This window comes from Chiloscyllium plagiosum, chromosome 2, assembly GCF_004010195.1.
Source record: "Chiloscyllium plagiosum isolate BGI_BamShark_2017 chromosome 2, ASM401019v2, whole genome shotgun sequence".
Lineage (NCBI taxonomy): Eukaryota > Metazoa > Chordata > Chondrichthyes > Orectolobiformes > Hemiscylliidae > Chiloscyllium > Chiloscyllium plagiosum.
In genome coordinates, this window is record NC_057711.1 from 131,276,428 (window position 1) to 131,291,728 (window position 15,301).

Genomic DNA, 15,301 nt, shown 5'->3' on the forward strand with positions numbered 1-15,301 from the left:
AAGTGGACGGTGCCGTGTTTTGTTTGAGCAGAAGTTGCGAAAGGTTATTTTGTTAATAGTCGGCAGCTTTCTCTATAGGAGCAGGTCGTTCAAACATTGCCCAGTCACTTGCCTCATATTGTCTTCTGTCTTATATTGACCGGTCCCTCAGATGGACTATACCCTGACACTTCCTTCTTCACAGGTACTGAACACGACTCGATTCTCCCTGCTTTTTATTGATAGCAATTGGATATTCGCCGCATCTTTTACCCCAGTTTTTACCCCAATCCCAGTAGACAGGCTGGCAGACGCGAAACCGAAAACTGGAATGATCCCGTCGAAAACCAGCGCAATGGAGTAACCACAAGATGCCGGCACACAGCTGATATTGTGATGGATTTTTAACACAGATGTAGAATCTCCTGAGGGAAGTCTCCCCTGGGAAAAGGCTCTCGATACCCAGAGCTGCCCGTGTACGTGTGCACGCACCGCCTGCTAGTTTAAAAATAACCGAGGAACACACTCCGTGCTGATTTAATGTATAAATAGTGCAGCCTAGGAAGGACATATTGGCCTTGGAAGGAGTGCATGTAGGTTTACAAGAATGATACCTGTGGCAAATTACTCCAGATGCTGGAATTTGAGCTCAGCAAATGACTCTTCATCCAGACTCGAAACGTTAGCTTGCTCTCTCTGTATGGAAACTGCCTGACCCGCTGCGAACTCCAACATATTTAGTTTTCAGTTGAATTTTACCTGGAGTTCAGGAGTTAAGTTATGAAAAGAGATTAATGGACCCGAAGCGTTAACTCTGATTTCTCTCCACAGATACTGCCAGACTTGCTGAGTTTTTCCAACAATTTCTGTTTTTGTTCTGGTTAGGTTAAGGGGTGATCTGATTAAATCTTCAATATATTAACAGGAAAAGACAGAATGAGTAAAGAGAAGCTATTTTCACTGGTTGGAACTAGGGGCACAGTCTGGGAATGTCGGCCAGAGCGTTCAGGAGAGATGTTAGGAAGCACCTCTACACAGAAAGGGTGGGAGATATTTAGAACTCTCCCACACACAGCAGTGGATGCTGGATCAATTGTTAGTTATAAATCTGAGATAGATTTTTCTTTTAAAAAAAGACGAGGATATTTAGGGATTATGAGCCAAAAGCAGGTAAATGGAGTCAGGCTGCAGATCAGCCATGGTCTCATTGAATGGTGGAACAGGGTCGAGGGGCTGAATGGCCTCCTTTTCCTGTGTCAATGAGTTAAAGACACACAATCGGAATAAGATTCCAATTTGAATGATTCCTCTTCCTCTGACCCACTGATGCTTTTCATCCATCACAATTCTGAAGTAACTGAACTCGATTCTTCTTGCTACATTAAAACAAGCGCCATGTTTGGACAGTGTGCAGAATGAAAACTTTCATGGGAATTCGCGACGTACGAGCCAAGTCTCTGCAAATCAGGACGAGTTGGGGTCTTATAAAAAGAATAACATTTAAATAAAGCACCGAAAGTCCTTTGATTCAAGAGCAGGTTTCGGGGAGATTGAGTGCGACATCCGAACATCATCTTTGCAGCGTGTGGCGCTGGGAAAGCACAGCAGGTTAGGCAGCATTCCTGATGAAGGGCTTATGCCCGGCACTCCTCAGATTTTGCCTGACTTGCTGTGCTTTTCCAGCGCAACATGTTTTGACTGTGATCTCCAGCATTTGCAGTTCTCACTTCCTCCCATCATCTTTACAGCGACAACTGGATCTCCTGAAAATGAATGACTTCAGTTGCCTCAGTGCTGTCGGGTTTGGGTTCCCTTGGGTCTCCAGTAACCCATCCAGCTCTGTCATTGCTGCAAATAGCAACCGTTCCTTTTTTTTTAAGATTTCAGCTTTTCCAATTTCAAATCGGAGAACTTGAGCGGGATCTGCAGGTTTTAATAGCGTTTAAGCATCTCGGTAACTTGTGACAATAGTCCCTCTTATTTGTATTTCTAAATGTAAATAATATTATAATAATAACACTTGCGTCGTTATAGCTCTTTATAATGCACGCATGCTTAAAACAACAACTTGCCTTAGATAACACCTTATACGGAATGCTTTAGAAAGGTAGAGACTGTGGTGCTAATGTAACCAGTCCGGTTTTCCTGCTCCTCGGATGCTGCCCGACCTGCTGTGCTTTTCCAGCACCACACTAATCTAGAGTCTGGCCACAACGGCAGGAATAAATAATGCGAGATGAAGAATGTCTTAGAGAAGGGTTACACCCTGTTCCTGATGCTGCCTGGCTTGCTGTGTTCTTCTAGCCTCCTGCTTGTCAACCTTGGATTCCAGCGTCTGCAGGGTTTTTTTGTCTCTAACGAATGAAGAATGTTGGGCAGGATATTTGTGTCGGTGGGGCTCATCATTACTGTTTCACAATCTTTCATACACAGACAGGGCAGCACGAAGCAGTCTTTCGAAGCAGGACCTGAGAGTTATCAAAACACTTTGAGATTGTTCCCATTCGTTCAAGTCTCAAAAATAAATTAACATTACCCACTTGGGAATAGATCCCTGCACCTAGCGAATCACAAACTCTCACAGAACAGGAATCTCGGTCTCCACTCGCACGTGGTGTACTTTCCATTGTTTCAACTTTAATTTTGCTTTTGTTACTGCAGCGATCAGTCTCAGAGCAATCTCTACTAATGTCTCTCCATGTATTAGCAGTAGTGTTTTAACAGACCATTGAACAGCGCTCACTGTTTAACATCTCATGCAAAGTGGGGATATCACCTCTGCACTGTGTTATCAGACTGGATTAAAAACTCAAGTACATATTGTATCAAAGTCTTCTGTTCCAGAGGCAAACCTACCCACCAACCGAATCAAAGTGACACAAATGAAACCCTTGGGCCTGGCAAGGATGATAAATGTGACCTTTTCAACTCCAAAGGCAGCACCATCTGTCCAAATGAATTTGTAATTTGTACATCATAAATGTCACTTGGAAATTTTTTTGTAGTTTGACACCTCTGTGATTCTAATTGAAACACAACAAATGCTTAGCTACAAAATGCTTAGACAAAAAAGACAATATAAGTATGTTTGCAGACGATATAAAACTGTTTTAAAAAGGTCATTGGGGATATAGAATAACAGGAAAGAAATATCAAAAGATCTACTAAATGAATTGGCAATGGTGTAAAATGTGGGGAAGTATGAGGTTGTTCACTTCGGTTCTTGGAATAGAAAATCAGAATGTGTTAAAAGGCTTGAAACTGGTAAATGTTGATCTTCTGAGAAACACGACTGTGAATGTATAAGGAACTCAGAAAGTTAGAATTCATGTAAAGCAAGCAATTCAGAAAGCTAATGGCATACTTGGCTTTATGACAAGGAGGTTGGACTATGAGAATAAAGAAAGACAGGCTACATTTTAAAAATCTTTAGAATGGTGTAACCATAAAGGTTATAGATACCCAATTACTGATTGTATTTGGGTTGGAATCAAGTTGTTGGTCTCTCAGGCAATCAAGGGATACAGACAACAGACAAGAAAGCGGAGCAGAAGTTCAATGTCAGCTCTGTTAGTGTGGAATGTCAGAGTGGGCTTTGTAGGTTGTATATCATTTCCAATTCCTGACCTGTATTCTTGCATCTACAAACCATGAATGAATATTAAAATAACCTCTGGAAGTATGACCGTAGTATGCTGAAATGCTGCACATTTTGGATAAAAGCAAGGCATCAGCAAAACATGTGGCAAGTACCTTATGTAATATGTACCAGGCAATAGCCACATCTAAAAAGAAAAGCCCAACTACCACACCTCTTGACCATGAATGGGATTGCCATCTCAGTTTCCTACTAGCACAGCCTGGAGGATTCTACTGACCATAGATTTTCCTGAACCAGACTCATCAACAATGCCCTTGGAAGAGCAAAGCAGTTTCTGGATATTCTACCATTGTGCCCTGTATCCTGACCTTGAAAGCCATCTACTGTTTATAAATCTCAAGTCTGCAGCACAAACTGAAGAAAGAACTTGCATTGTTCAGCTCCTCATCCAATCTCAATGCACCCCAAAGGCAACAATATACTTTTTGAAATGTCGTCACTATTTAAACAGGTAACAATCCAATCAACTATGTACATAATATCATTTCAGAAAGACCAATGTGCGTAACAAATAAATAATTTGTTTCAATGGTATTGATTGAGGGATAACCTGTCTCAGACTTTAGGAGGACTCCTCTAAAAGCACTGAAGGATGTTTTAGCTTCACATGGATGTTTAGATGAGACCTTTGTTTAATGTATGACCTGAAAGGCCATACCTCAAAAAATACCCCACCACTCTCCTGGAATGATGCAGCTTTACGAACAGAGCAATTGATTTAGTCAGAAACCCTTCCAGATCTTTCCTCATTCACTATTGTCCTGGTTGGTGAGCTAATCTGTTTTAAGAAATATTTATTTACAGGACGTTGCTGGCTGGGTCAGCATTTGTTGCTTGTCCCTAGTTGCCTTTGAGAAGGTGGAGGTGAACTACCTTCTCGAACCACTGCAGTCCATGTGCTGTAGGTTGACCTGCAATGCCCATTGGTAGGGAATTCTAGGATTTTGACCTCATGACATTGAAGGAACAGCGATCTATTTCCAAGTCAGGATGGTGAGTAACTTGGAGAGGTACTTGCAGGCGGTGATATTCTCATGCATCTGCTGCTCTTGTCCTTCCAGATAGAAGTGGTTGTGGTTTTGGAAGGTGTTGCCTGATGATCTTTGGTAAATTTCTGCAATGCATCTTGTAGATGGTACATACTGCTGCTATTGAGCATCAGTGCTGAAGGGAGTGGATGTTGTGGATGTCATGCCAATCAAGCGGGCTGCTGTACCCTGGATGGTGTCAATCCTCTTGAGTGTTGTTGGAGCTGCGCCCATCCAGGCAACTGGGGAGTATTCCGTCACATTCCTGACTTATGCCTTGTAGGTGATGGACAAGCTTTGGGAAGTCAGTAGATGAGGTTACTCACCACAGTATTCCTAGCCTCTGACCTGCTCTTGTAGCCATTGTTTTAATACAGTAAATCCAGTTGAATTTCTGGTCAATTATAACCCAACAGGATGTTGATAGTGGGAGTTTCAATGATAGTATCACCATTAAATATCAAGGGGCATTGGTTAGATTGTCTCTTACTGGAGATGGTCATGGTTTGGCATTTGTGTGGCATGTGTTGTCAGCCCAAACCTGGATAATATCCAGGACTTGTTGTATTTGAACATGGACTGCTTCAGTAGCTGAGAAATTGGGAATGATGCTGAACATTGTGTAACCATCAGCAAACATCCTCACTTCTGACCTTATAATGGAGGGAAGGTCATTCATGAGGCAGCTGAAGATGGTTGGGCCCAGGACACTACCCCGAGGAGCTCTTGCGGAGATGTCCTGGAGCTGAGGTGACAGACCTCCAATGACCATAACCATCTTCCTATCTGACAGGTATGACTCTAACCAGTGGAGAATTTTCCCCTGAATATCCATTTATTCCAGTTTTGCTAGGGCTCCTTGAAGCCACACTCTATTAAATGCAGTTGTGATGTTAAGGGTTGTTACTGTCACTGCCTCTCTGGAATTCTGCTCTTTTGTCCATGTTTGAACCAAAGCTAATGAGTTCAGGAGCTGTGTGGCCCTGGCATAACCCAAACTGGGCGTCACTGAGCAGGTTATTACTGAGCAGCTGCTGCTTTATAGAACTGTTGATGACACCTTTCACCACTTTACTGATGACTGAGAGTAATTGACTAGGTTGGATTTGTACAGGACATACCTGGGAAATTTTCCACATTGTCGGATATCTGCCAGTGTTGTAACTGTACTAGAACAACTTGGCGAGGGGATTGGCAAGTTTTAGTGCACATGTCTTCAGTACTATTGACAATTGTTGTCAGGACCCATAGACTTTGCGGTATCCAGTGCCTCCAACCATTTCTTGATATCATGTGAAATGAATTGAATTGGCTGAAGACTGGTGTCTAAGATGCTGGGAAGCACTGGAGGAGGCTGAAGTAGATCATTCACTTTGCGCTTTTGGCTGAAGATTGCTGCGAATGCTTCAGCCTTATTATTTATAAATGTATGTGAGCCACAGGATGCATTGGAACAACTGCACTGTTCACTTTCATGTCACTTTCCAGCCTTCACCACCATTCAGGATATCAGAGTCAATATCATGAAAATACTGTCACCTCCAATCTTCTTCCACCTCCATATGCCTGCCTTACTTGGAGCTGTACTTTCATTCCATAATTACCACTGGTTCAAAATCCTGGAATTTCTGTTCTAAAACAAGCATTGTACAGAGTAACCCCACCATTTCCTTGGGTCAGCAAGGATAGACAATAAATACAGGGTTACCATCATTGTCTATGTTATGGGGAGGGTTTTTCTTTCAATTAAACAGGCAAAATCATGTTTGTTTAATTAACATCTGAATAAAACACCAATGACTTGGCAATGGTTTGGATCATTTCATTCTTTTCAATGATTGGACTTTTGTTCTGGATTCCAAAGCAGACATTTACAATCAATATTGAAATATGAAATAATTTTCCACATATTTCAGCAGCTATTAGTTCCGTAGTTTACGTCAGAGAATTGGGTGAGGGGTAATGATAGACACAATAATCTCAGAGGAAGAAATCATTTTGCAGTGTGTTAATTTAAGTGACGCCCACTGCGGACTGTGATCGTACTGTGTGTCTGTGGGTCCTGTTGTACTAATTGGACATAAGTTATAGGTTACAATCTTCATTGACAAAAGTAGTATGAATACAAAATGGAAGTGGTCCAGAATTATTACAACTTTTTCACGAAAAGCTATGAAAGCCAACTCACTGTTTAACTTTTCATAATCATAGTCATTCTGTTGTAAAAGCTAACCTTGTATTCAGTGGGTCTTGTTCCAATTGATTTTGCATTTTCAGCTTTGCTGTTTACAGTAAACTGAAAATGCAAATAGGCAGATCGATGAAAAATCAGACCATATATTAAGTCCTAGGTTATAATTCATTGTTAGACCAAATGTCCACTATTTATATTTAATCCTATCATAAAGCTGATGAATGTTCATGACGTGCATCTCTTATTCATTTTATATCCAATATACTCTGTTGTTCATGCAACCTTGCCTCCCTGCTATATTTAACTCATATTGTGTTGCAAAGCTGAAGGAACATGAAGAAATGAAATTTGTCTATACACGGACCAAACAACCCAATACTGTTGACATGCACCTTTCACATGAATAGAGGGGCACAACAAAGAGTGAACTAGAATTGGAAGATTAGTACAATGCAACCGAGTTGTAGAACTGAAAAACATTACAAAGATAGATTGGAGAAGGTTTTACTGTAACTGTGAAGTGAAAACGCAGGTTTTAAAGTTGATGCCTTTTCAATTAGGTCATTGAGTACAAGGGGGGAGTGTGTGTAGGCCATGGTAGTGGATAGAACATAAGGCTCAAAGTTCTGGTTGATTTGCTGGTAATCCATGGAAAGGTGTCAATAAAAAGAACATTGATGGAATTGAGCATTGTAGTGAGGCAGGCATGGATGAGGATTCTAGCAACAGATGGAATAATGCAGGATAAATGTTTGGAGATGTAATTTTGTGGTGATTCAGAAACAGAAAGTAGAACTGAGGCTCAGGTCAGGGATAATCCCGTCTTCTCCCTTTCCTGAAGAAGGGCTTATGCCCGAAACGTCGATTCTCCTGTTCCTTGGATGCTGCCTGACCTGCTGCGCTTTTCCAGCAACACATTTTCAGCTCTGATCTCCAGCATCTGCAGTCCTCACTTTCTCCTCAGCTCAGGGATAATCAGGTGATAATATTTAGATTAGATTAGATTACTTACAGTGTGGAAACAGGCCCTTCGGCCCAACAAGTCCACAACAACCCGCCGAAGCGCAACCCACCCAGACCCATTCCCCTACATTTACCCCTTCATCTAACACTACGGGCAATTTAGCATGGCCAATTCACCTAACCTGCACATTTTTGGATTGTGGGAGGAAACCGGAGCACCCGGAGGAAACCCACACAGACACTGGGAGAATGTGCAAATTGCACATTTAGAGGTGAGTGTACGCACTGGGGACCTAAGATTGGTGTGCGACCAGGTCTCAGGTAAGTCATGTGAGGAGGAGCTGAAGTAATGGGTGGATTTCACTTGGGGTGGAGTTTAGGGGAGGGTTAGTAGCAATGGCATGGGGAACACTCTCAGCAGGTGCTCCATCATGATGCTGAGTCCCTTAATCAGACACTGAGTACCTTTGATTGAGGGATGGCCTTGTCCTCATCCCTGCAAAGATGATAGTCTGGCCAGATAGCTTTAGCTGCCATGCATGCTACATACATAGCAACTGAGCTGTCTGGAGCTGTCAGTAATCCAGCAGCAGTGCGATTATCGTCATTAATCAAATATGTCCCGGCCTCAGTTAGTGGTGGGGTGTGAAGACTGACCAAAGTCCTTCCTACCCAGAATTTAATTCTACTAATGAGGGTTTAGGTACACCACCATCCTGCCTGATTGTATGTCTTTCCTACATGCAAGCTTTTCACCAGCAATACAGAAGGTTCTGCACTTCATTTACATCTGGCTTTAAGGATCCACAAAAAGAAGATATGCAAACTGCTTGAGACAAAAACCTCCCATGAGGTTTTTGGTAAGATTTTCTGAAAGATCTTATGTAAGAATTATATGACAATATACTAGGATACCAGCATAAGCATACAGATTTGTTAGATCTTATGTAAGTAATATGTGGGAGTGCACAAGAAAATGCACTGAATTTTGGGGCTAATTTGTACACACCCATTTGATGAATGTTTAATGTGGCCAGAAGAGTAAGAAAATATATCTTAAATGAGCAAGGCACTGATATATAATATGTAGAGGAATTTATTTTTAGATAAAACAATTTCAGAGAGGGTGGAAACTTAAACAGAGAGACTGAGCGATCTTAGAGGAATAACTCTGGAGAGACTTCATGAGGGTTGGAAAGAAAAATATTTCTAATGATTTTATGGAGAGACTTCTAGAGTTTCAATGTTTGAAATAAAGAATTTTTGATTTAGAGTCATGGAGTCGTACAGCACGGAAACAGACGCTTCGATCGAGCCCTCCACAACCACCTGATGAAGGAGCGTCGCTCCAAAAGCTAGTGCTTCCAATTAAACCTGTTGGACTATAACCTGGTGTTGTGTGATTTTTAACTTTGTACACCCCAGTCCAACATCGGCATCTCCAAATCATAAAATACGTCAGTACTCGATCTCTTGGCAAACTCCAGTAAAAATGTCACACAAAACAACAAGTTTCATTAAGTAGACATTATTGCATTTATTAACAATTATTTCAGCACCACATATATCACAACTCAATATATCTAAGTCAACACAATCAAACTTTCCAAACAGGTGCAACACTGAATTCTGGACATAATTAGAGACTTAAGGAGAGGGGTAAAATAAAATCCTAATGCAAATAAAATCATTTATTTATACCAATCAGTTCTACAGCTTTCCTTTCCTTCTTGTTAGTGTGAACATATACATATTTTCAACATTGCTTTCATTGATATTGCTACCAATACATTTACGAACTAAGAAACGTCTTTGCAGTCTCCATTTTTTTGCCCACAAATTCAAGGCTCTGAAAAAGTAACTAGCATATATATTTTAAAATATCAACAATGTTCGTCTGCAAATATTGCATTGTATTGCTAAAGTATATATATTAAAATACCTTAATTACATAATAGAGCCATAATCAAGGAGTTATACTGCATGGAAACAAATACTTCCAGCCAAACCCTTCCAGCCTACCAGTCATCCCAATGTGACCTAGTCCCATTTACCAACATTTCTCCCATATCCCTCCAACCCCTCCAATTCATATACCCATCCAGATGCCTTTTAAATGTTGCAGTTGTACCCATCTCCATCACTTCCTCTGGCAGCTTATTCCATACATGCACCACCCTCTGCGTGAAAAAGTTGCCCCTTAGGTCCTTTTTAAATCTTTCCCCTCTCACCCTAAATCTATGCCCTCTAGTTTTGGTCCTGAGGAAAAATACCTTGGCTATTTACTCTATCCACGGCCCTCATGATTTTATAAACCTCTAGAAGGTCACCGCTCAACAAGTGATGACCTATCAAGTACAATCCACCACATATTGTATTTGAGGCCTTAATGGTAAAAGAAAATATGGCTCAATGTGACGGAGGAGACAGCTTAAATAACATTGTCTCATTTGATGATTAAGGCAGTTAATACAAGACATTATCTTCAGAGTTGAAATGATATTCCTTTCTTGAGGTCTGCTGCTTAAGTCATTTATGTGCCAAAAATATCTACTAAGATCTCAGTGATATATATTTGGGATGAATCTTTTCTAGAGAATAACTACATTCATGGAACTGTCAGCCACATTTTACAGACTGAGCAGAACACATTTGTTAAACATATGCATATATCTCTTAAACCAACAATTTATCCAGACTGGGTGAATGTGATAGTAGGACATTATATTCAATAGTTTCAAGAAGAAATGTTGAGTCTGATTTAAGGATTAAAACTCAAGCTTGTGTTGAATATGGCTTTACATGTATTCGTTTTCTATTTAAGTGGTTTATAATTAGATTAACAGTACTTATGTTCCAAACACCTCTCCAGGTTGGATAGATTAGTAAGACTCAAAATCCCATCACTGTGTTCTACTTCAACCTCAGTGAGGAGTTCTGTGTGTGAGAAGGGAATTTATTGTGTCTTCCTCTGTCTGCAAGAATTACCTTGAGATTTGAAACAGGGCAGAGACATTTTGGTGCACAAATGAAAAATATTCTTCACCAAACTTTCTCATCAGTACCTTTAAGGGTTTTTTTGTGTGCCATATTTCAATTGCTCTTATCATTCTTCGTTTCATCACTTTATGTACAAATTATAGCATCAATTCATGACAAAGAAATTACTTTTATTGGCATAAACAATTTGTTGTATCAATGACAGTTAATGTATGATTAATCTTACATGAAATTTTTAAAAAGTGCTGGAGAAACTCTCACAGCATCTTTGGAGAGAGAAACAGAGTTAATATTCCAAGTCTGGTATGTCTAATCTTATATAGCCTTTGAAGGAGTGTTATGGAAAATATTAAGTAATACCATTCCCAAACTTATTTTGATATATGCAACAATTTGCAAAGGAGAGTCATATCAAACTCAGGCCAGCTGGTCTAAGCTTTCAGAGGTCAATTTGTAGCTACAAAGGAAAGAGAGTAAGCAATATCCAGAGAGGAGCTTGATTACAATGGGGCAGAGGAATGAATTATTAAAAATTGCAAAAGAGAACTGTTAATTACTTTCCCAGAGCTTTGTGCTGTTCTCCCACCTCATTCATTGAGGTAAAACCATTGATGAAGCAACTGAAGATAACTGGAGCTTGAATACTGCCATGAAGAACTATCCTGAATCTGTGAAGTTTGGTCTCAACACTCATAGTCATCTTCCTTGTTTTCCCAAATCATTATGAAATTGTGCAATTTGCAGCAGGAAGACAATATTATCTGCTAATGACATTAATTAGCTGCTTGTTTAGTTAATTGAATTTAGTTTGTTCATTTAGAACATTGCATGGTTGAGGAGATTGATTAAAGATAATTTACATAGGTCATTGTATTAGCAAATAGATTAATATTTTATGTGTAGCAATCAGAAAGAGACAGGCAGTGTTCATTTTTGGTACATACACAGAGCTTTGCTACTGATGACAGACTGATCTTTAATGTTAAGGGAACATGGACATAATATCACACCTTTACTAAATGCAAATGACCATCTTGGAGCATTGAAAATTAGAATACATATCAGACTTGAATTATGTAATTGTAATGTAACTATTATATAATTAAATCGATTGATCTCCAATTATATAAGCCCAGTCTTGTGTAAGGAATACTGTGGGACATTAAAAGAAGGAAGAATGGATTTAAAAATTTGGTCTTATAATTGTGACTTTTAAAAAATCTAATCATCTCCTCCATGCCTCTTCTTGTGAAGGCAATAATTCATAGAGGTCTATGAAAAGTAATGGTCACCCAATTACTTGCTATTTTCCAAGTGTCAGGATACTACCAAGAGAGTTGGTAAGTTGTTTGACTATTACAGCAAAGACTGCTGAGAGATATGAACTTGCAGAATTGAATAACACAATTTTTAAAGGGATGCAGAAGCAGGGAGATCTGCATGTGCATATAAAATTGGTGAGGAAAAGTTGAAAAGCTGTTTAGCAAAAAAGTTGATCCTTAACTTTATTCATAGGTGCATATAGTACAAACATAAGGATATTATGCAAAACCTTTATCCAGCACTGGTTAAGAATCCCCTGGAATGTTGTTCAATTGAGCACATTATGAAACATGGCAATGTCAGAAAGAAATTATGTAGTGGATTTATAGCAATGGCATCAAAACTGAAGGACGTAATCAGAGACTGAAGATGCTGAATTGATCTCCTTATAATACAATGTTTAAGAAGAGATTAGGAATAAGTGTTCAAAATCATTAAGGATGTTGCTAGAGTTAGTAATGAGCACTAGGTTAATGGAAGAGTTGCTAGCCAGAAGATAGGGTTTTAAAATGATTGATGAAAGAACCAAAGATGACTTTTTTTTTACAAAGCTATATGTTGTGATTTGGAATGGATTGCATGAAAGCATAAGAACATAAGAAATAGGAGCAAGAGGAGGCCATGGTGTCCATTGAACCTGTTCCACCAATCAATAAGATTGATTGACCTTTTGGTGAACGCAGCTCTATTTAGCCACCTGCTGTCCATAACCCCTAATTCCTTTACTGTCCAAAATTGACCTATCTAGTTTCAATGGTAACTTTTAAAGGGTGACATACAACTAATTGAAGGGAAGTTAACTATGGGCTCTTGGGGAAGAGCAGGGGAGTGGAATGAATTGGATAGCCCAACAAAACTGCCAGCTCACCATGACAGGCCAAATGGCTATCTTGTGTTGTATCAGTCTGTGAATAGATTTCTGCCTTGCTGACGTCAGATAGTCCTTTAGCACCAATGTTACTTGGTGGTTGGGCAATCAGCAATTCGGGTTTAGTCCTTAATATGGCATTTTCATTAACTACTGTTCTTCAACTAGGTTTGAATATACTGTATGACTAGTCTTTGCAATGATGCTTCATATTTTAGACACAAAATGACATGGTCTAATAGTGAATAGAGGGTAACAAAGTAAAGGGGGTAGAGCTATTATTCGCAAACACAAAAGAATTCAACATTTGTGGGGATTATCAGATATTTTAAAATTTAAATTCATGTTAAACTGAGCAACAACTCTATAGATAAAAACAAAGCTTGCTGGAGAAACTCGGCAGGTCTGGCAGCATCTGTGCAGAAAGAGAAAGAAGTGGAGAGTCCCTGAGCTCGAAGCGTTAACTCTGTTTTTCTCTCTATAGATACTGTTGAGTTTTCCAGCAATTTCTGATTTGTTTCAGTTTTCCAACATCTTCAGTTTTTTTTTATTTTGAATGAAAAACTCGACAGATGTTATCTGCACAGCACAATGAAAAAGGCAGGATGTGGGGCCGAACTCGAAAAGTTTTTTCTTCCCGCAAAAGTTGCGAATATTTCCAGTATCTGCTGTTTATTTCGGATGTCCAGCACCGACAGTGGGGTGCTCTTATACAGTGATACAGAGAGAGCAGAGAACTGACTTCAATATCAGGACAGACACTGACACATCTGCGTCCCTATTGACGAGATTGAAATTAAGACGGGTCTAAATGTTAGACCAATTAGTAGCGGCCTGTGTCAGTGAGTGCAAGCGTGATCCTTCGGTTCACTGATTTGCCTTTGAAAGAAAGTGGCGGAGGGAAATAAAACAGTATGTAAAACCAATGTCCCCAAACAGATGGATGGGACTGGGAGCACCACATCAAAATGGAAAAAGGACATTGTGTTGTGTGAGCCGGGTGGAACTGAGAGTGAATCTCAGGCATTGTGTAATATTGTGAATCTCAGTCCCTGTGTGAGAGAGTGAATCTCAGACCCTGTGTGAGAGAGTGAATCTCAGACCCTGTCTGGGAGAGTGAATCTCAGTCCCTGTGTGAGAGAGTGAATCTCAGTCCCTGTCTGGGAGAGTGAATCTCAGTCCCTGTGTGGGAGAGCTGATTCCAGTGAGAAGTATCTTGCCAGGGCTGGGTTAACAGCGCACCCCTAAGATGGAAACTCACCTTGTGTCCTCTCCTTGCGCCCCCTTTCGTGGTAACTTCGGACCTTCACAAACCCAGTATCTGCTGCTGAGGTGACCGAGCGGTGACCCAAGTGGGTGTTCCCCCTTACCCACCCACCCCCTCCACCCCCAGGACCATGCAAGTGGTTTGCAAGTACACCGATTCCCTGTCCCTGTGATGTCAGCAGCGGGGAAGGTGGGTGTGCTGGAGATCTCGGTGATCCCTGGGAGAGAGAGTGTGAGTGTGACCAGCTCACTGCTCGCCTTCCTATTGACTCAGTCACGCTGTCTGTGTGAGTGTGTGTGTGTTTGAGAGAGGGAGATCCGCCTTTATTGATGTGAATCCACCTGGCCGCCAGCTTCCGCTGTAAACAGCACAGACCCAGCCTTGAGCCCTGTCTCAGTGAGAAAACAGTGTTCCCAAAGTGCCCAGGGGGGAATCAGCCCCCTCTGAGAGCAGGAGGGCGGGAGGTTCCAAGGCTGGACTCTCACTTCATGCTGCAAAGCTGCAGAAAGACAGAAGCAAGGCGCCTGTTAGAGTGTGGAGCCCGGCTCTATGTGAGAGATGAATGCATACGGCTCCCCGTACATGTACATGGCGGGCCCGGTCTCCCAGCCCCGAGCCCCGCTGCAGAGGACCCCGAAGTGCGCTCGCTGCCGGAACCACGGCGTCCTGTCCTGGCTCAAAGGTCACAAGCGCTACTGCCGCTTCAAGGACTGTACCTGCGAGAAATGCATCCTCATCATCGAGAGGCAGCGAGTGATGGCCGCTCAGGTGGCTCTCCGCAGGCAGCAGGCGAACGAGTGTATCGGCAGCCTCATCCACGACACTATCCGCCTGCCAGGGGGCTCTGGGCCGGGAGCGGGTCCCACCGAGAGCCGGCACCATCACACCAAAGGCGGAGAGACGGCGCTGCGCTGGGAAGCGGACAGCATCCACCCAACCCGGGCCGGTAAGGCGCTGGGTACCAGCGTAGAGCCAAGCGCAGGCACCCTGAGATTGTCTATCTGTGTGTGGGTGTGTG

General features: G+C 41.4%; 1 protein-coding gene across 1 annotated transcript in view; it reads left to right on the forward strand.

Moving 5' to 3' along the window:
* Positions 1–14,721: 14,721 nt before the first annotated feature.
* The window catches only part of dmrt3a (doublesex and mab-3 related transcription factor 3a), a 22,593-nt gene continuing 22,013 nt past the window's right edge, over positions 14,722–15,301 (forward strand). The window contains exon 1 of the mRNA XM_043718397.1: positions 14,722–15,223. Within this exon, the coding sequence (XP_043574332.1) occupies positions 14,842–15,223 (382 nt within the window). The 5' untranslated portion in view covers positions 14,722–14,841. The remainder of the gene's footprint in view (positions 15,224–15,301) is intronic.